Source organism: Octodon degus, unplaced genomic scaffold (assembly GCF_000260255.1).
Source record: "Octodon degus isolate 3935 unplaced genomic scaffold, OctDeg1.0 scaffold00020, whole genome shotgun sequence".
NCBI classification, from domain to species: domain Eukaryota; kingdom Metazoa; phylum Chordata; class Mammalia; order Rodentia; family Octodontidae; genus Octodon; species Octodon degus.
The window spans coordinates 12484219-12499809 of NW_004524596.1; the positions used below are offsets into that span (position 1 = coordinate 12484219).

Consider the following 15591-nt stretch of genomic DNA (forward strand, 5'->3'; position numbering starts at 1 on the left):
ACCAAGCCCAGTCTCAATCGCCTTCTCAGTGCGCCCCAGGGGCGGGGCTGGCACAGCATGCAGGGGATTGAACCCCAGCTGCTGCACTCTGCCTAAGCAGGTGCTTTAGTCCGCTGAGTTATTTGGCAGGCCCTGTTTGTTTTTGTTTTTTCCAGTTTTAAGATTTTTTTTTTAAATTTTTTTATTTGTTTATTTATTTATTGTGTGTGTGTGTATGTGTGTGTGTGTGTGTGGCCAGCTCAGCCCACCAGGGGGCGCGGCTGGCTGGCATGTGGTGCTGGGGGATTGAACCGTGGTCCCTGTGCTTTGCTTAGCTTAGCTTGTTCTAAGTAGGTGCTTTAGACCACTGAGCCATCTCACCAGCCCCCAGTTTTAAGATTTGAACCCATGAAGTAATAGTCTTAATAAACATTTAAAAAAAATAAACAGTTACAGTTTTAATATAGCCTGGAAGAAGGCAGGGCTCAAGAAGCCTGCTGAATGAAATGACATAGGGATTGTTTTACTTAAGCCTCATTTCATAACATAAAAAAGTGGCACAAACTTCTTAGACAACCAACTATATCAGAACATCAAATTTAAATGACATTTTTGAGGGCAACATACACAGAATATCTAAATCAGAAAGTCTGGGAGAAGGTCTGGCATCAACAGGACTTAAAACCTTCAGATGATTCTAACTTGCAGCTGTGAGCACTAAGAACTTCTGCCTGGGGCCAGCCTGATAGCTCAGTGGACTAAAGCACCTGCTTTGGCAGTGTGCAGGGTCCTAGGTTTGATCCCTGGCCCTGCCCCCAGGGTGCGGTGAGAAAGTGATTTTGACTGGATGTGGTGGTGGTGCTTGCCTGCAATCCCAGCTCTTGGGAGGCTGAACACTGGAGAATTACTGCGAGTCTGATCTATGTAGTGAGACCCTGTAGACCCTGTACTAAATACAGAAAAACAAAACAAAAAACAAACAAACAAAAAAACTTACTATGGGGCAAACTGGTGCTTGATAAATATCAGCACCATGAAACACAGTCCCTATTTCCATGGGTGCCGAGCAGGGATCAGAGCGGGAGAAGTGGCTGCAGGCGGTGGTGAGGGACAGAGAGCAGCAGGCTCCTCTGTGAGAGCACAGCCAGCATTTGGCTCAGCCCTGGTGACTAGGGAGGAACTCAGGTATGCCTGTTACTGAGATGTGGTGTAGGAAGTTAAAGCTGAAAACTTGTTTGACTTGTTAACTTATGCTAACTAGAAATGCTAGCTAAATTGGGTATCGTATATACAGGGTTTATCTCCACAGAAAAGTTGGTTTTCTTGTACTAAGGGAGTTTTGAGAAGAGTTCAACAAAATAATTTATGCCAGTCTCTTCATATGGAGCTTGGCAGAAAGCAGCTGCTTGAAAAGTTAAAGTTTGCATATGTAATTAAAAAATATCTCAGTTAAAATGTTGGTGGAGGTCTCTGATGTACCGTCAGTGGAAGGAGAACTGAAATTTTCCTTCTGGAAAACAATCTGGGACTGCTATGAAGATCTATAAGTATTTTGGTTCTACCAATTTATTCAATTTATAGAACTCAAATCTTAATACACACACATGCACATATATACCATGCAAAAGATGTTCACTGGAACATTAGCACCATGATGCCAGAAAGTGGGAACCAAGCTGAATGGCTACCCAGGAAGCAACGATTAGGTAAGCTTAACGCCCAGCTGAACAGGTGGTAAAGCACGCTAACTTCAGTACACGACACATTTGTGAAAACATTTTATCAGCTGACAGACACTTAGGGTGTTTCTAGGTGCTGACCAGGGGCAGCGTCCTGAGCTTCAGGCCCCCAAAGGACACGATCAGAAGAGAGCCCTGAGGCATTACTGAACGACTCACTGCATGTTTTCTTACCTTTCAGGACCCAGTCCTGGTTTCCCCTTCCATGTTACCACATGCTTGACAAAGTCTAAGTTTACAATACTTTGCATTGCAGTAAACTGTGCCTACAATGAAAAGTCAGTCACACTCTGCCCCCTTGTCTCAAATCCTGCCCTCTTGTCCCACAGCAATCATCCCTGCAGAATGCAAGCTGTCTACATGATTCTGGTGAGCAGCTCAGGCGCCATCTCAACTCCAACATTTGACAGGTCTCGGGGGAAAATGCTTGGGGAGAGAGAAAAAAAAAAAAGCAAAAATGAAAAAAAACAAAACAAAACAAAAAACCCCTCACAACTCATTCTTCCGAATCAAAAGCCAATCTGGCCCAATGTAAGCTACAGGTACCTCTCTGTAGGTGCAGTTTTGTGTTGTCGGTTCCTGCAGAGTCCTGTGGTCAGCTTGGTCATGTGCTCACCATTCCACAGCAAGTGCAGGATTCAGAACGGTCCCTCTGGAGGCTGCACCTCGAAACTGCTACAGGAACACATCAATGGTGTCTCGTCCTCTATATCCAGCTGTGCTGAAGCATCTGTTTCATTAATGGGTTGCCCATCAAACCTGAATTGGACCTGTCTCCTTGACAAACCCTGCCTCTCATAGCATTGGGCTTCAGCAGCATGCTCAGTGGGGTATGCCTCTTGATCTTGAAATGCACCACTGAGCCATCCTGCCCCGCCACCTTCAGGTTGATGTCATCACCCTTCCTTGGGCTTCTCCTTGGACATGGATGCACGGCAACAGTGGTGGCTGGCAATGGGCGGTGGAAGTGCAGCATAGAGCAGGCGTCTAGCTCTTGGCCCTGTGGTTCTCCTGCCACAACTCAGTATATTAACTTTAATTCACTCAAGAATAGAGAAGGTAAACCTAGATCAAGTGGAATTTCTAGTTTTAGCTTTGTGAGGGATCTCCACAGTGATTTCCATAGTGATGGTATAAGTTTACCTTTTCGCCAATAGTGTAAACAGGTTTTTTTTTTCACCCAAAATCCTAAGCAGCATTGTGTTTCTTTTTTTAATTCTGGGTATTAATCTTTGGTCAGAAGAAGAGCTGGCAAAGACTTTCTCCATTCTGAAGCTGTCTCTACATTCTGTTAGCTGTTTCCTTTGTGATGTAGAAACTTAATTTGATGTAGTCACATTTGTTCATTCTTGTTATTACAGCCTGAGCTACCGGTGTCCTACTCAGGAGGTCAGTATTTATGCCTATGCCTTAAGATGTTTCTTATGTTTTCTTCAATGATTTCAAAATTTCAAATCTTGCATCAAAGTTTTGAACTGAATTTTTGTAAAAGGTGAGATATATGGATCTAGTTTTAATCTTCTATATTAGGTACACACCATACATATTCTGTTTATTCACTGTTACTCATCAATGAACACCTAAGTCAGTTCCATATTTTAGCTACCACAATAACACAGCCATGAACGTGTCTGTACAAGCATCTCTTTATGTCTCTGCTTTCATTGTGTGGTATATATTTCCAGAATTGAAGCTGAATAGAGTAATTGTATTTTCAATATTTTTAGGAAATGTCATACCATTTTCCATAGCTGCATCATAAAAAGTTTTAATAATAAACGCAAATGCTTTCATGACACCATCAAGTCAAAGGAAGATAATGGTCTATCTTTAGCTAGGCAAAAAACATAATAATAAGAAAAAAGATGAAGTAATTAAAACTGTTAACCAATACAACGGTTTCCACTAGATTGTAGTGGAAGTACACTTTTGTCTTCTCTTTTTGCAATTTTGTACTTGATATTTTCTTTGATAAAGTACACACTATGCCCACAAGAAAAGATGAAAATGGTTTTGTAGCAGATGGCTATCACATCATCCGCTACACTTCATCTGGACAGTCCATTCAGCTCACTCTGTTTACTAACAGGGACACCCAGTACGCATGTAATGTCTGCACCTCCCTTTCCCTTCTGTAACCGAAGGAGATACTAGATAACCCAACAGATTTCTGAAACATTTTAAACCCAGTGTAACAGTAATTTTCTTCTCTTACTTGATAGAGCTTTCAAAGTCTTTTTTAGTCAGCCAGGGCCATGATCCAGCTGGGATAGCTGAACTGGAGCCTGCAAACACACACGGCCACCACTGGGAACCAGGTGAGTCCCGTTCCCAGTGCGCCCAGCCAACCACAGTGGGCTAGTGGCTACCTTTGTCCTCCCTGATTTCTAGTCCCTAGCCTGGCACAGTAGTTAGTAAACTGCCTTAGCACCATGACAGAGATGAACCGGAAGGAGCAGGGAGGGAGGAATAGAGGAAGAAGGGGAAGAAGGGACTGGAAGGCTTAAGGAGCAGACTTCTAGCCAGGCTTTGACTTCTTGGAATGCAAAATGGTCTGTAAGAACAGAGTCCAGTCCTCTGTTCAAGCAGTGCTGCCAGCTGGCCATTGATCACCCAAAGTTCCAACAACCCCATCTCATACAAATTCTTATTAATCTTACAAAGTCAAAATACAAATACATGACAAAAGTCTTTATGTGCCCTCAATTTCAGAGTCAAAATTTGAAAGCTGAATTAGTTACCTCATGGCTCCAATGAATTTTTTAAAGCCTTCTCTGGGAACAAAAGGAAAAATAAATGACACATCCACTAAAATTTTTTGTACTTATTGGACTGAAGGAACTTAGGCTAGTGATCAAATAAATTATATGAGCAAAAGGGCATTAGTGCTAAAATTTAAACCAACATTTTCTTTCTGTAATAACATTGACTTTTTATAGCGTACACTAAAAAGGTAAAGAAAATCCTTAGGGCGCTCAAAAGAACACGAATTTTTCTTTCATGTGTAAATTACTAGGAACATAAGGAGCCTCTTCAGTGGGAACGCCTTCATGGCAAAGGCATGGACATGGCAAAGATGGGTCTGCTGGGAGTGGGGACCACTAGGACCGCAGAGGGATCCCTGTGTGTGAAGTTAGCTAGTGCAAACACCTACTACGCAAGAGGCCACAGCCCAGGCAGGCATGTGGGGGGCGCCTGGCACCACTCTACACTCACTTGCCCTGTCAGTGGGATGGCTCACATGGAAGAACTGAAACAGAGCTCTGCAACGTATCGTGCTTCCACAGCACGGTTTCCTCCAAACCCATTCCAGGCTGAACACATCCTCATTAGTAGTTGCAAAAGTGTGTTGTGGAGCAAAAGGAAAGCTAGTGTTAGGAACCATCCACAGACCTCTCCCCAGGTGGAAAGCTCACACCTGGCTAACAGAGAGGTGGCTTTTCTGGACCCATGGCGAAGAAGGCACCTTCCATCTCCAGAGAGGGTAGACACCCAGTGAAGTGCAGTGATGCATGTTTTTATTTTGTAGGGCTGGAAAATTAAGGACAAAAATCAGAGAGGAGAGATGATATGATGGTGACAAAAAGGCTATTAGAGAACAAAAAGAGGGCCTACAGAAATAGACTACAAAGGCTTGGAGGCCTTCTCAGGCTAAAGCAACATCTGATTGCAGTTCTGTCAGCCCTCTTCAGGTACTATACAAGGTGAAGGTCCATCAGAGACTGGCCGGTCACTCCATCTTCACTATCCCACTCAACAAGCATGGATGGATTTAAGAAACCAGTAGGCAATGGTGTTCTATAAATGGTCAGAAACTCATTCCTTATAACCCTGTAAGAAGCATGTAGTCAGGATTTTGGGGCAGTCCTAGCTAGAGGCAGAGTTTCCATAGAAGATTTGGAAAGAACCCTGACTGCCCGATCCCTAGAAGTAATAGCTATGAGGCCCAGACTTATTAATTGTAAATGACTGAGAGTGTACGTGTGACCCCAAGTACCTGTTCTCCTGGGAAATGTGAAATGGACAGTCTAAAGAGGCATATGCAATACAAATGGCAAAGGCTTAGAGAAACACTTTACAATCAAGCAATTCCTACCTACTCTAAATAAAAGGGACAAAAATAAAAATTAGATTAATGACAAATGGCCCCCCATAAATGTTCTGACCTCCTAGACACTAGAGGATTCTCTCCTCAGTATTCCTGTCCAGAGTTATTAGCACTGAGGCCATCATGGCAATACAACCCCTACTAAGCGAGATATCTGTCACTAGCGCCCCTACCCAAAAGTCACTGGGGCCCCTCCTATTTCCTCAGCTTCACTCTCTACCACAGGAGAGCTATGGGCTGCTGCTGGGCTTCTGCCTATGCTGTTGGCTAAGCCTACAATTCTCTCCAGGCCATTTGTAAAAATTCTACTCTTCTCTTGTTCTTGTAGCCTACATATTTGTTACTACATTTAACCAGTGAATGAAAATTAACTACTTACACATCTTTCTCGCCTCCTGGAAGCTCTTGAAGCCAAGACCATTCGTTCTCTCCCTTTGCATCCCCTTCTCTCCTCACACAAATGTTGGCACACAGCCTGTGCTCAGTAATAGTTTGTGGAATTAAGGTAGTTTGTGAGTCTCACACTGCCCATGACCTAACTTGCCACATAATTTGGGAAGCCCGACAAAACTAAAAAGAAACACACTGTGGGTTGGGGGAAGGAGAGAAAGACAGACAGACTACTGTCTCAGACTACTGACATACTGACTTAATCAGACACACATACTATGGCCTGGAGTGCAGTAAGGTCACTCCCAGCCCTACCCTGCTGGAACTTACAGAGGATGTATGGATGGCACCCTTGAGGGACACTGTCCTGCTAAGGTCAGAGTGCTCTAACATAAAATAGCAAATACAAGGTTACCAAGAATATTCCTTGTAGATTATTAAATAAGAAATTCTATTTACTTGATTTTTCACACAGGAAATTTTCTAAGTTCCAGAATAAACTAAAAATGGCAAAGATGAAAAACATACATGCATCCACCTTCTTTACCCTGCTTTTTCAAGCTACTGTACTGCCCACTCAAAAATGGCAACTTCCACCTCCTCTTCCTGCTCAGTGCTCTCTGCCCCTCAATGCCTGCTGACATCAATCTCTAGCCTCTGAGATAGTTTATACACACGACTAAGCCAATTACTACTTTTCATTATTGTCATGTCTAATTCAGGGCTGGGCACAGTGGCTATTAAAAATCCCAGCGACTGGCAGGTAGATAAAAAGCCTTGTTACCTGTCTTTCAGTAATTCAAGAGTTTTAAAAAATTGTCAAAACAATATTTTTCTTTCTTTAACACAACCTAAAATTCTAAAAGGATAAATACTCCAGTAAGTTTAGAAAACTCATGCCAATAATTTTTTAAACCTTTCTGCAACTAGAAGATGCAATTCTCAAATGCACTGCTAACCCCTAATAATTCTCTGCTCATGTGGAGTTGTAACATACCTCTTGGCCAGCCAGAGCTTGGCTTTGGTACAAACAGTGATGTCAGTCAGCTCCTGCTGAAAGTCTGAGTCCATCTTGTGTTTGGAGTCTGCGTAGGCTTGCAGCAAATGAGACACCTAAACCAAAAAAGAGAAAACGCAATATCCTGTTATAAAAATGTACTTTTCCTAAATGCTTAGTTTCTCCTTTTTCGGTTTCCTCAAAATACTCTGCTCAAAGAAAACAGACACCTGCAGGGTGTGGCCTGGTGTGCGCCAAGAAGCATGTTGGTTCTGGAGCGCCCTGCAGTGAGACAGCCTACAGCCAGCACCTGGGCTGAGGTCTGCACACCATCCCAAAGCCGGGCACTGCTCTGCGATCAGTCGCTTGCTCAGGAGCTTAATTGTTAGAAACAACCTACACGTGGGTTTATTTATTTTAGCAATCTCACATGAAAATAAGGCACGCTTTTTCCATTTCTGAAGCATTTGGATGGAACCCCAGGTCTCGTGCATGCGAGACAAGTGCTCTATCACCCAGGCATGCTCCCAACCCTAAGATAAACCAAGGTCTGCCTCTTCAGCTAATGGGCAGGGACGCAGAAGATCTTCCTGTAGAGGTCAACTGTGGGGGTGGCTGTGCAGGTGAGCCTCTCTCTCTTTTTTCATTTATGTATGTGGTACAGGGTCTCACTACTTAGCCTGGACTCATGGTGATCCTCCTGCTTTCAGCCTCCCCAGCGCTGGGATTATAGGGGTATACCACCAGGCCCAGACTCAAGTTGCCAGCCCAGCATGTAGGACTGGGGATCAAACCCTGGTTTCTGTGCTTGCCAAAGCAGGCATTTAGTCCACTGAGCTATCTCACCGGTCCTCATACTCTCACTCTTATGCAGTGTTCTGAACCAGAATTAAATAGGAAAGACAGGCTCTGTGGTCTCTCTAGCAGCCTATACTTAGAATGATGGCCACAGTCCCAGCAGACCAGGTGACATAGGCCATGTGTAAGTGTGTGCACTCAGCAATGACATTCACAAAGCCTCTGCAAGGAGGACGAGTCTGCAACAGACAATGAAAGGGAATAAGGGGTAGCTGAGATTCTCTGACGTTCACTAGTGCCAAGGAGAAAGATGCATGTGAGAGAAATCCCTGAGTTTTGGGGTCCCTTATTTACATCAAGGGGAAAAGTTGGGCGGGCAGAGGAAAGCACGAACAGATAAACACACCAAGACCTTCAATGTCTATTTTCATATTTGCTTTGTTTTTCTCTATTGCATCCTTCCCTGGAGCAGCAGATGACTCTAAGTAAATACATTCATCTTATTCTTCCTTTTCTTGACTGCCAAAGAAGGACTAGATTCACAGTAGTGATGCACTTCACAGTTAAAGGGAATAGTAACAAAAAGCAAGAGGCCAAGATAAAGTAGTCCAGAGGTGTCAGACCCTAAATGGGTGAGCTGGCAGGTTTTCCTGGGTCAGACCTCTGAAACTACTGCCAACAATATATGCTGAGCACTTTCTGTTTAAAGAATCAAAATAAATCTTAATTATTTTACTCTATGTGATTACTATTATTTTGTCTTAAACAGAACTGTACCAGAAAATACACACAATTCCCCATACAGAGGCCAAAAATGCTGTCTCTCATAAAGAATCTGTTACTACAGCATGTCACTCCTTCCCCTCACCCGCTCAGGGACCCAAACCGCCCACTTGGAGTCTAGAGCACTGGGTCTGGCTGGAGCTGCTGCTCTCATGTGGTGACTGCCAGAGGGGAAAACGCTTCCCCAGGCTCAGCCCCCACCATCCCGAGAGCTGGCAGAGTCACTGAGGCTTGCTTTCTTTTCTCCACAGCTGGACCAAACCAACTAGTGGGGCTTTTCATTTTGTCACAGGATCATAATTAATCAGCAGACACAGGCAAAATACTTGACTTTGGAATTTACTTGTAAAGAAAGCCGTGAGACTTTCAAAGTCCTCTCATTTAGAAGTGATCACTTCAAAAATAGCTCCTGATGGATGTTTAAACTTAGCCCTATATTTGCTCACCTTGCTTGGCAAAAACAAGACTGTTTTTGAAACGCTTGGTAGCTCTGGTTTATGAAAACTGGCTTATAGGCCCATCTGCTCTGTCACCCTGGGCACAGACTGGACAATTGGGATCCTGGTTATTTACCAGGAATGAATGGAAAGTGATCTGTTTACACAGGACAACTGGAGAGAGAGAGGTGCATGGAAATAAGCAAGTAGAAAAGAGAAACAATAAATGAAGAACAGGTCAGAGAAGTCAAAGAAAAAAAATGGGGCAGGGAAAGAGGGGAGAGAGGAAGAAGAGAACAAATGTTGCAAGTAAATGCATGAAACAGGTCAGTGTTTTAAAAAATATTTTTCTTTTAGAAAAATTAATAAAAAAAAGAAAAATTAATGAAAATATTTGAATACACAACCATGCTCATATGACATTTAGAGTGTTAGGTTTAAGAAAAATGAGGCCCTCCTTTGGTGTGAGGTCCAGGCCTGAGGCCAAGCTTCTGGAACTAGGATCCGTGGTCAGGCCTCGTGTTCCTAGCAGCTCCTGGGAAGGGTCAGTTGTCCAGCAGCTCTAAAGGCTACCAGAGGGCTAGTGAGATGGCTCAGTGGTGTAAAGCACCTACTTAGAACAAGCTTAGCAAAGCACAGGGACCGCGGTTCAATCCCCCCTGGTGGGCTGAGCTGGCCACAGACAGACAGACAGACAGACAGACAGACAGACAGACAGACACACACACACACACACACACAAATAAATAAAATCAAAATAAAATAAAATAAAGGCTGCCAGAGGCAAGCAAGGCCCTTCTTTACGCTTCTCTGAATTTCTGAGGCACGGTTTCTGGGCTAAGAGCAGGGATGGCGCAGGCCTGCTATAATTTGCAAATAGCCTTTAATACAGAGCTGGTCTGAACCAAGCACAGAGACCCCCAAAGCTGCCAGACCCTAGGGCTGTGGTAGTGAGCGAATGGCAGGCAGAGCCCACTCTGCCCAGTGAGCCAAAGTTTAACAAATTACCGGCATGTATACTACAGGAAAGATCACATTGATGTGCAAAAGCACGCCTAATGCAAACTTTTACCTTCTAATAAAAAACTGTTTGTACCACTGGAAGCTCTGTTATTTTGTTTTTTCTTTTAAGACAAAAGATGCTAATGTATGATTTGTATTTTCTATACTAAAACCTCAGTATTCAGGTTTCTTTGCAGTGTCGGCACTCTGATAAATAAGTGGGTTTGGGGTTGCAGTTTTGGTATTTGGTCTCTAAAAGGTTTATTATCACTGCCCTTGGGGAAGGTGACCGAACACACATGAAAATGCTGAGACGGTGATTGTCATTTTAGTTATTCCAATTTGTTACAGGATTCAAAGATCTAGTCAGCAAATATTTATTTAGCAACTATTATTACCAGGCACTGGGGGCTTACGGCAGAGACCAAACAGTCCCTGCTTTTTTGCAGCCTATAATCTAGTCATGGATAATCTACAGACTCTCTGGTACTGCCTGGTGGAGGTTTATAATCTACACAGCTTTGGGTGCCAGAAATTGAACTCAGAACCTTGCACTTGCCAGGCAGGTGCTGTATGCTGAGCTATTTCCCTGGCCCCAAGGTGCACAGCTGCCTCATTAGTACTTTCCTTTCTATGCTTGACTTCACGTTCCAATAGTCTGGTGCATAGAAAGAACTCAACAAGTACTTGCCACATGAACTGATGCTGCTATCTGGTGAGTCTGTATTAACTCCTTCGAGACGCAGCCCCTTGGATGCAGCGGCCTGCTGCAGGCACCAGCTTCTGTGTCTGGAATGGCAGCACAGTGTTGTAGAATGCAGTGCTCTTAACTCTAGTGAACTCAGTCTGCTGGGGGGACAGCGAGGCTAGGTGAGTGGTGAGAATCCAGCCACGTGGGACAGGGTAGAAATCCACAGGCTTTGGAGCTGGGCACACACAGGTGTGAACCAACCACTAGTAGTGAGCCTCTGAACAACTGACTTCATCCATAAATGAAGTAGTCAGTGGCCCGCTCCTTATCTGAAGGAGATGCATTCCAAGCCCCCCAGTGGATGGTTGAGATCCCAGGCATATTTTTTTTTTTTTTTTTTGCTCTAAATGCCCTAAGGGGTGGTTTGGCTGGCTGGTGTGTTGTGGGGATCGAACTACAGCAACCTGAGGCTGACAGCTTTGTGGAAGCAGCCAATCCCAGGCATATTGAACCCCACATATCATACACTTTTTCCTACAGACACACACCTATGACAAAGTTTAATTTATAAATTACTCACAATAAGATATTAAGGACAGTTACTAAAAATAGAAAATAATGATACACTCTAAGAAAAGTTATTTAAAATTTATAAATTATTTATTGCTCAAATTTGCCATTTAGCATTTTTGGACTGCAGTTGATTGCAGCTAACCAAAATTACAGAAAGAAAAATTGTGGATGGGGGACTACTATAATAATATCTACCTTGTGTGACTGTAGAGAGTCAGGAGAATATAAACACTACTTCACAATGCACTAAGAACCTGATGAAGTCAGTTCTCTTCTTTACTCCTTCCCTTCTAGTTCCATTCTAAAAATAAACACAGAAGGCTTTGCAGAAAGATTATGCGTATTTGGCCTTGAAAAAAAATCTTACCAGGATCAAGGAAAGAATATGCAAGCAAGGAAAACCAAAATTGAAAAATATTTTAAAGGGTATTTAATACCCTTTTGTTATATGACCAACAAAAAGTAAAACAATATAAACTGTGAACTGCAGTTAACAGTAATGTTCATACTGGCTTGTGAACCACAGCAAAGCACTCCCCTGGTGACGATATTAATAGTAGGAGAAAACTAGAGGAGAGGGCAGAGAGGACAGGAACTGCCTGTATCAACAACTCAAATTTTCTATAACTCTAAAATTGTTCTTAAAAATTAAGACTGTTCTACTAATTAATTAAAAAGTGTTGGAGGGCCAGCCAAATGGCTCAGCAGATTAAAGAGCCTGTAATCAGGCACAGGGGTCGGGGGGTTTGATCCTTAAGCCTGCTTTGCTGGCCCCGCCTCCGGGGCATGCTGAGACAGCAGTTGAGCCTGGGCATGATGGCCCAGTAACCCCAGCTCTTGGGAGGCTGTAAACAGGCTGATCACGACGAGTCTGATCTAGTAGTGAGACCCTGAACACCCTGTAGACCCTTCCCCAAATTAAAAAAAAAAAGTGTTGGTACTGCTCAGGGGCAGCTAGTAGTTTTGTATGACAGAAACAGGCTGGTGTGTGTAGCACGGTGGGGTCAGATTGTGAAAGCTATAGCTGGTAGCCTGAAGGTGGGTCCTGCCCTGCTCATAGCGAAGACCTGGCCAGAGGAAGCACCTCAGTGGCAGGTCAGTGATCTGGAGGGAAAGGGCGGGACAGGGTTATGGCCAGCACAGAAAGCAGGAGGCTCAGGACTACAGCAGGAGTCTAGACAAGTGGTAGGAGGCATAGACTCAGGAGCTCAAGGCCAACAGCCTGTTTACTCGGCCCATACAGCAGTTTCAAGCAATCATTTATGAATCAGGAGGTATCACTTCAAAATCATCATGATTTCCACTGCTTTTGAAAGGTCAGAAGACTCAGCTACTGTGGGCACTGGACTCCCCTGAGAGCACAGTGCATGCTCACACACCACTGTTCCCTCTGCTTCCTGTGACTCTGGGCCACCAGGCCAGAGTGCCCAAGCCACTTACCATGGCTCCATATGCTCATGTACTTGCTCTTTTAAATTTTGGAAAATTAAGAGGAAAATGAAATATTTACTAATCCCAAATCTCCACCATAAGTTTCAAAGCAAAGGATGGACAGGAAGGGCTGTGAGTTTACAATGATCTCCTTGGTTCCTAGCCTGGCCCACCAGACTTCTGACCTTGTGGCACCTCCACCCTAACTGGTCTGAACTCCAGGAGCAGTAGAACAGAGAAAGGGATGCCCTGGAGAGATGAGGGGCCGCGGGGGCAGAGGCAGGCCCTGGAGACTGCTGTAGACATGGAGCTGGGTGTCAGGAGACAGACCATGTGTGTGGTGTTGGGGATGGAAGCCAGGGCCCTGCATGAGCAGGCAGGCACTCTACCACTGGTCATACCCACAGTCCCAGGAAAGAGACTCCTAACTGGCACAGCAAGTGCATGTGGGAGAGGGACAGCATCTTTCAAGATCAGAACATAAGAGAGTAAGAGACAGGTGTGAGAATGGGGCAAAGGGACTGGGTGAGTTTGACTGGAAACATCTATGCTCTGGCTGCTCATGTTAGGATAATTTATCACACAAAGCAGGAATTCTTTTGTGATGAAAGGGAGCTCTATTAATAATCACAGTGGGACAAACAGAGAACACACAGTTACCCCTAGCTATAGCTGGCCCCTTAAAGAAGGGTCAGAGGTGGATTAGGAGGTGTCAGCACAAGAAAACAGAAGAAAGCTTTGTTGCTTTCAGATAGTTCTCAGTCAGAAAGAGACCGCAAGCACACACAAACTGGCAGGGGCAGAGCACCAGCCTCCCCATGACTATCACGGGCATAGGACAGTCAGCTTTGCCCTGGGGAAGGGGTCCCCCAAACAGCTGAGAGGAGCAGGGAAGTACTACAGATAGGGCCAGGGAGTGCCTGGCTGGATTCCCGACCCTCGAAACACCAGCATGCCTCAATGGCATTCCAAGCAGTTCTCTATCCCCAACAAACCCCATTCTAAGCTCAGGTTGGCTCAGGGGAGTCCCATGCATCCGGGCAAAGCATGGGGTCTATCTGGACACCATGGAAGCTTAAAAGCAACATCACAGAACAAATGCACTACTCTTTTAGGGCCTAAAGAGTCCTGAGGCAGCTCCCTGAAAAAACTCACTGCACTAGTAAAATATGTCTGGTTTATGCTGCTGGACTAAAATAGTGACTTGTGTTAGACAAGATCAAGATGATATATGGTTGTTTGGCAATGCAGAGCTGAGATGGGTTTTCCTCTTCACCAAGCATGGCTTCCAAGCAATTTTCTCCCTTATTAAATCAACAGCAGCTGAACTCCAGAAACCAGCAGGATCCAGCAATAACAGGACAAGGTTAGGCAGGCCATGAAAAAGGCCAACTCCAGTAAGAAAAGAGATGGTCACTTCAAAGGTCAGATATAAAGTGGGTGAATGTATTGGAGCCATTAACAATCCCAAACTCTGATGATCAACAAATCAATCTACTTTTGTAATTGTGTATTTTTTCTTTTTTTCTCCTACCGCCCACCCAGGTAGTTATATTTTCTTAAGAATAAATCCGATCTATTTCCTTTTGTGGCATGCAGATGGTGGAAGAACACTTCAGATCCTATCCCATTCAGCCAACTCTAAAATTTCTGTATCTTCCTTTGGCCTTGTCTTCTCCCCATGTCGCTCCAACATGCCCCCCTTCCCCCTACTCCCCCAGCTAAGTCAGGGCTGCAGTTTTCCAAGCTCAGTGTTTACACAGGATTTTATTTCGGCTGGTAAAACATCTGTATTTTTTCAGGGACTTAAATAAATGATCTATGCCGGGAATGTACAGTATAGGGTGATGTCAGGCCCCCTTTATTTCTTGACTCACTGAGCAGAACAGGCAAACATTGTTTCAGCCTGTAGTTGGGAATGTGAATATTTATCCTGTCGACTTAATTCATACAAACAGAACCAAAGGCAAGCAGGCAGGCAGGCAGGCAGGCAGGCAAAAATATTTTATGGCTTTAAGTCAAACTGCAAAGAGGGGAGGTAGGCAGGTGGGTGGCTGAGGGAGGAACCTAAACTTTCTAATTCACAGAAACATGCCCAATCAGGTAACTGCTGGAAACGGATACAACAAAACTGACTGAAAAGGCAGATTGTGTTTGTATGAGTGTGACAAGATGGGAAAGCAAGAGGAAAGTCCTCTAACTGACATGTCATTTCTCATCATTACAACATAGGTTCAGAATTGTTTTTCTCTTTCAGGCATATTACACAGGAACCCCAAATAGACCACAGTTTCTCAGGGCCACCCCTTTTGCTGCTGACTTTCAAATATTGGGCACATGTACCGACCTATGTCATCTGTACAGAGAGCGCAAAGTCCTGTTTCCTGTTACCAGCCCAACTGTTTCCAGTCTTGTGGGGAGGTCAAAGTGGGTTAGAGGGCAGACCTTAAGACCCTCGAGCTGCTCAGTCCGGTCAATCCCTAGGAGGGCTTCGTGGGCCTGTGGCAGTAACCAGACCTGTGCCAGAGGGCAGGCCAGAAAGTACTCCAAGTGGTCTCTCCCTTAAGTCACAACCTGTTTATCACATGAGAACTTGTTCTTAGGAAGGATTCTGCTAAGTTCCCAAAAGGTGACCTTTCTCTGCATTGCTTAGTGGCTGCCAT

At 44.3% G+C, this 15591-nt stretch overlaps 1 protein-coding gene across 2 annotated transcripts in view; it reads right to left on the reverse strand.

The window, feature by feature from the left end:
- Thada (THADA, armadillo repeat containing) overlaps window positions 1–15591 on the reverse strand; it is a 384981-nt gene that overhangs the window by 119490 nt on the left and 249900 nt on the right. For both annotated transcript variants that reach the window (XM_023711247.1, XM_023711248.1), the window contains one exon: window positions 7214–7329. In XM_023711247.1, coding sequence (XP_023567015.1) covers window positions 7214–7329 — 116 coding nt within the window. The remainder of the gene's footprint in view (window positions 1–7213; window positions 7330–15591) is intronic.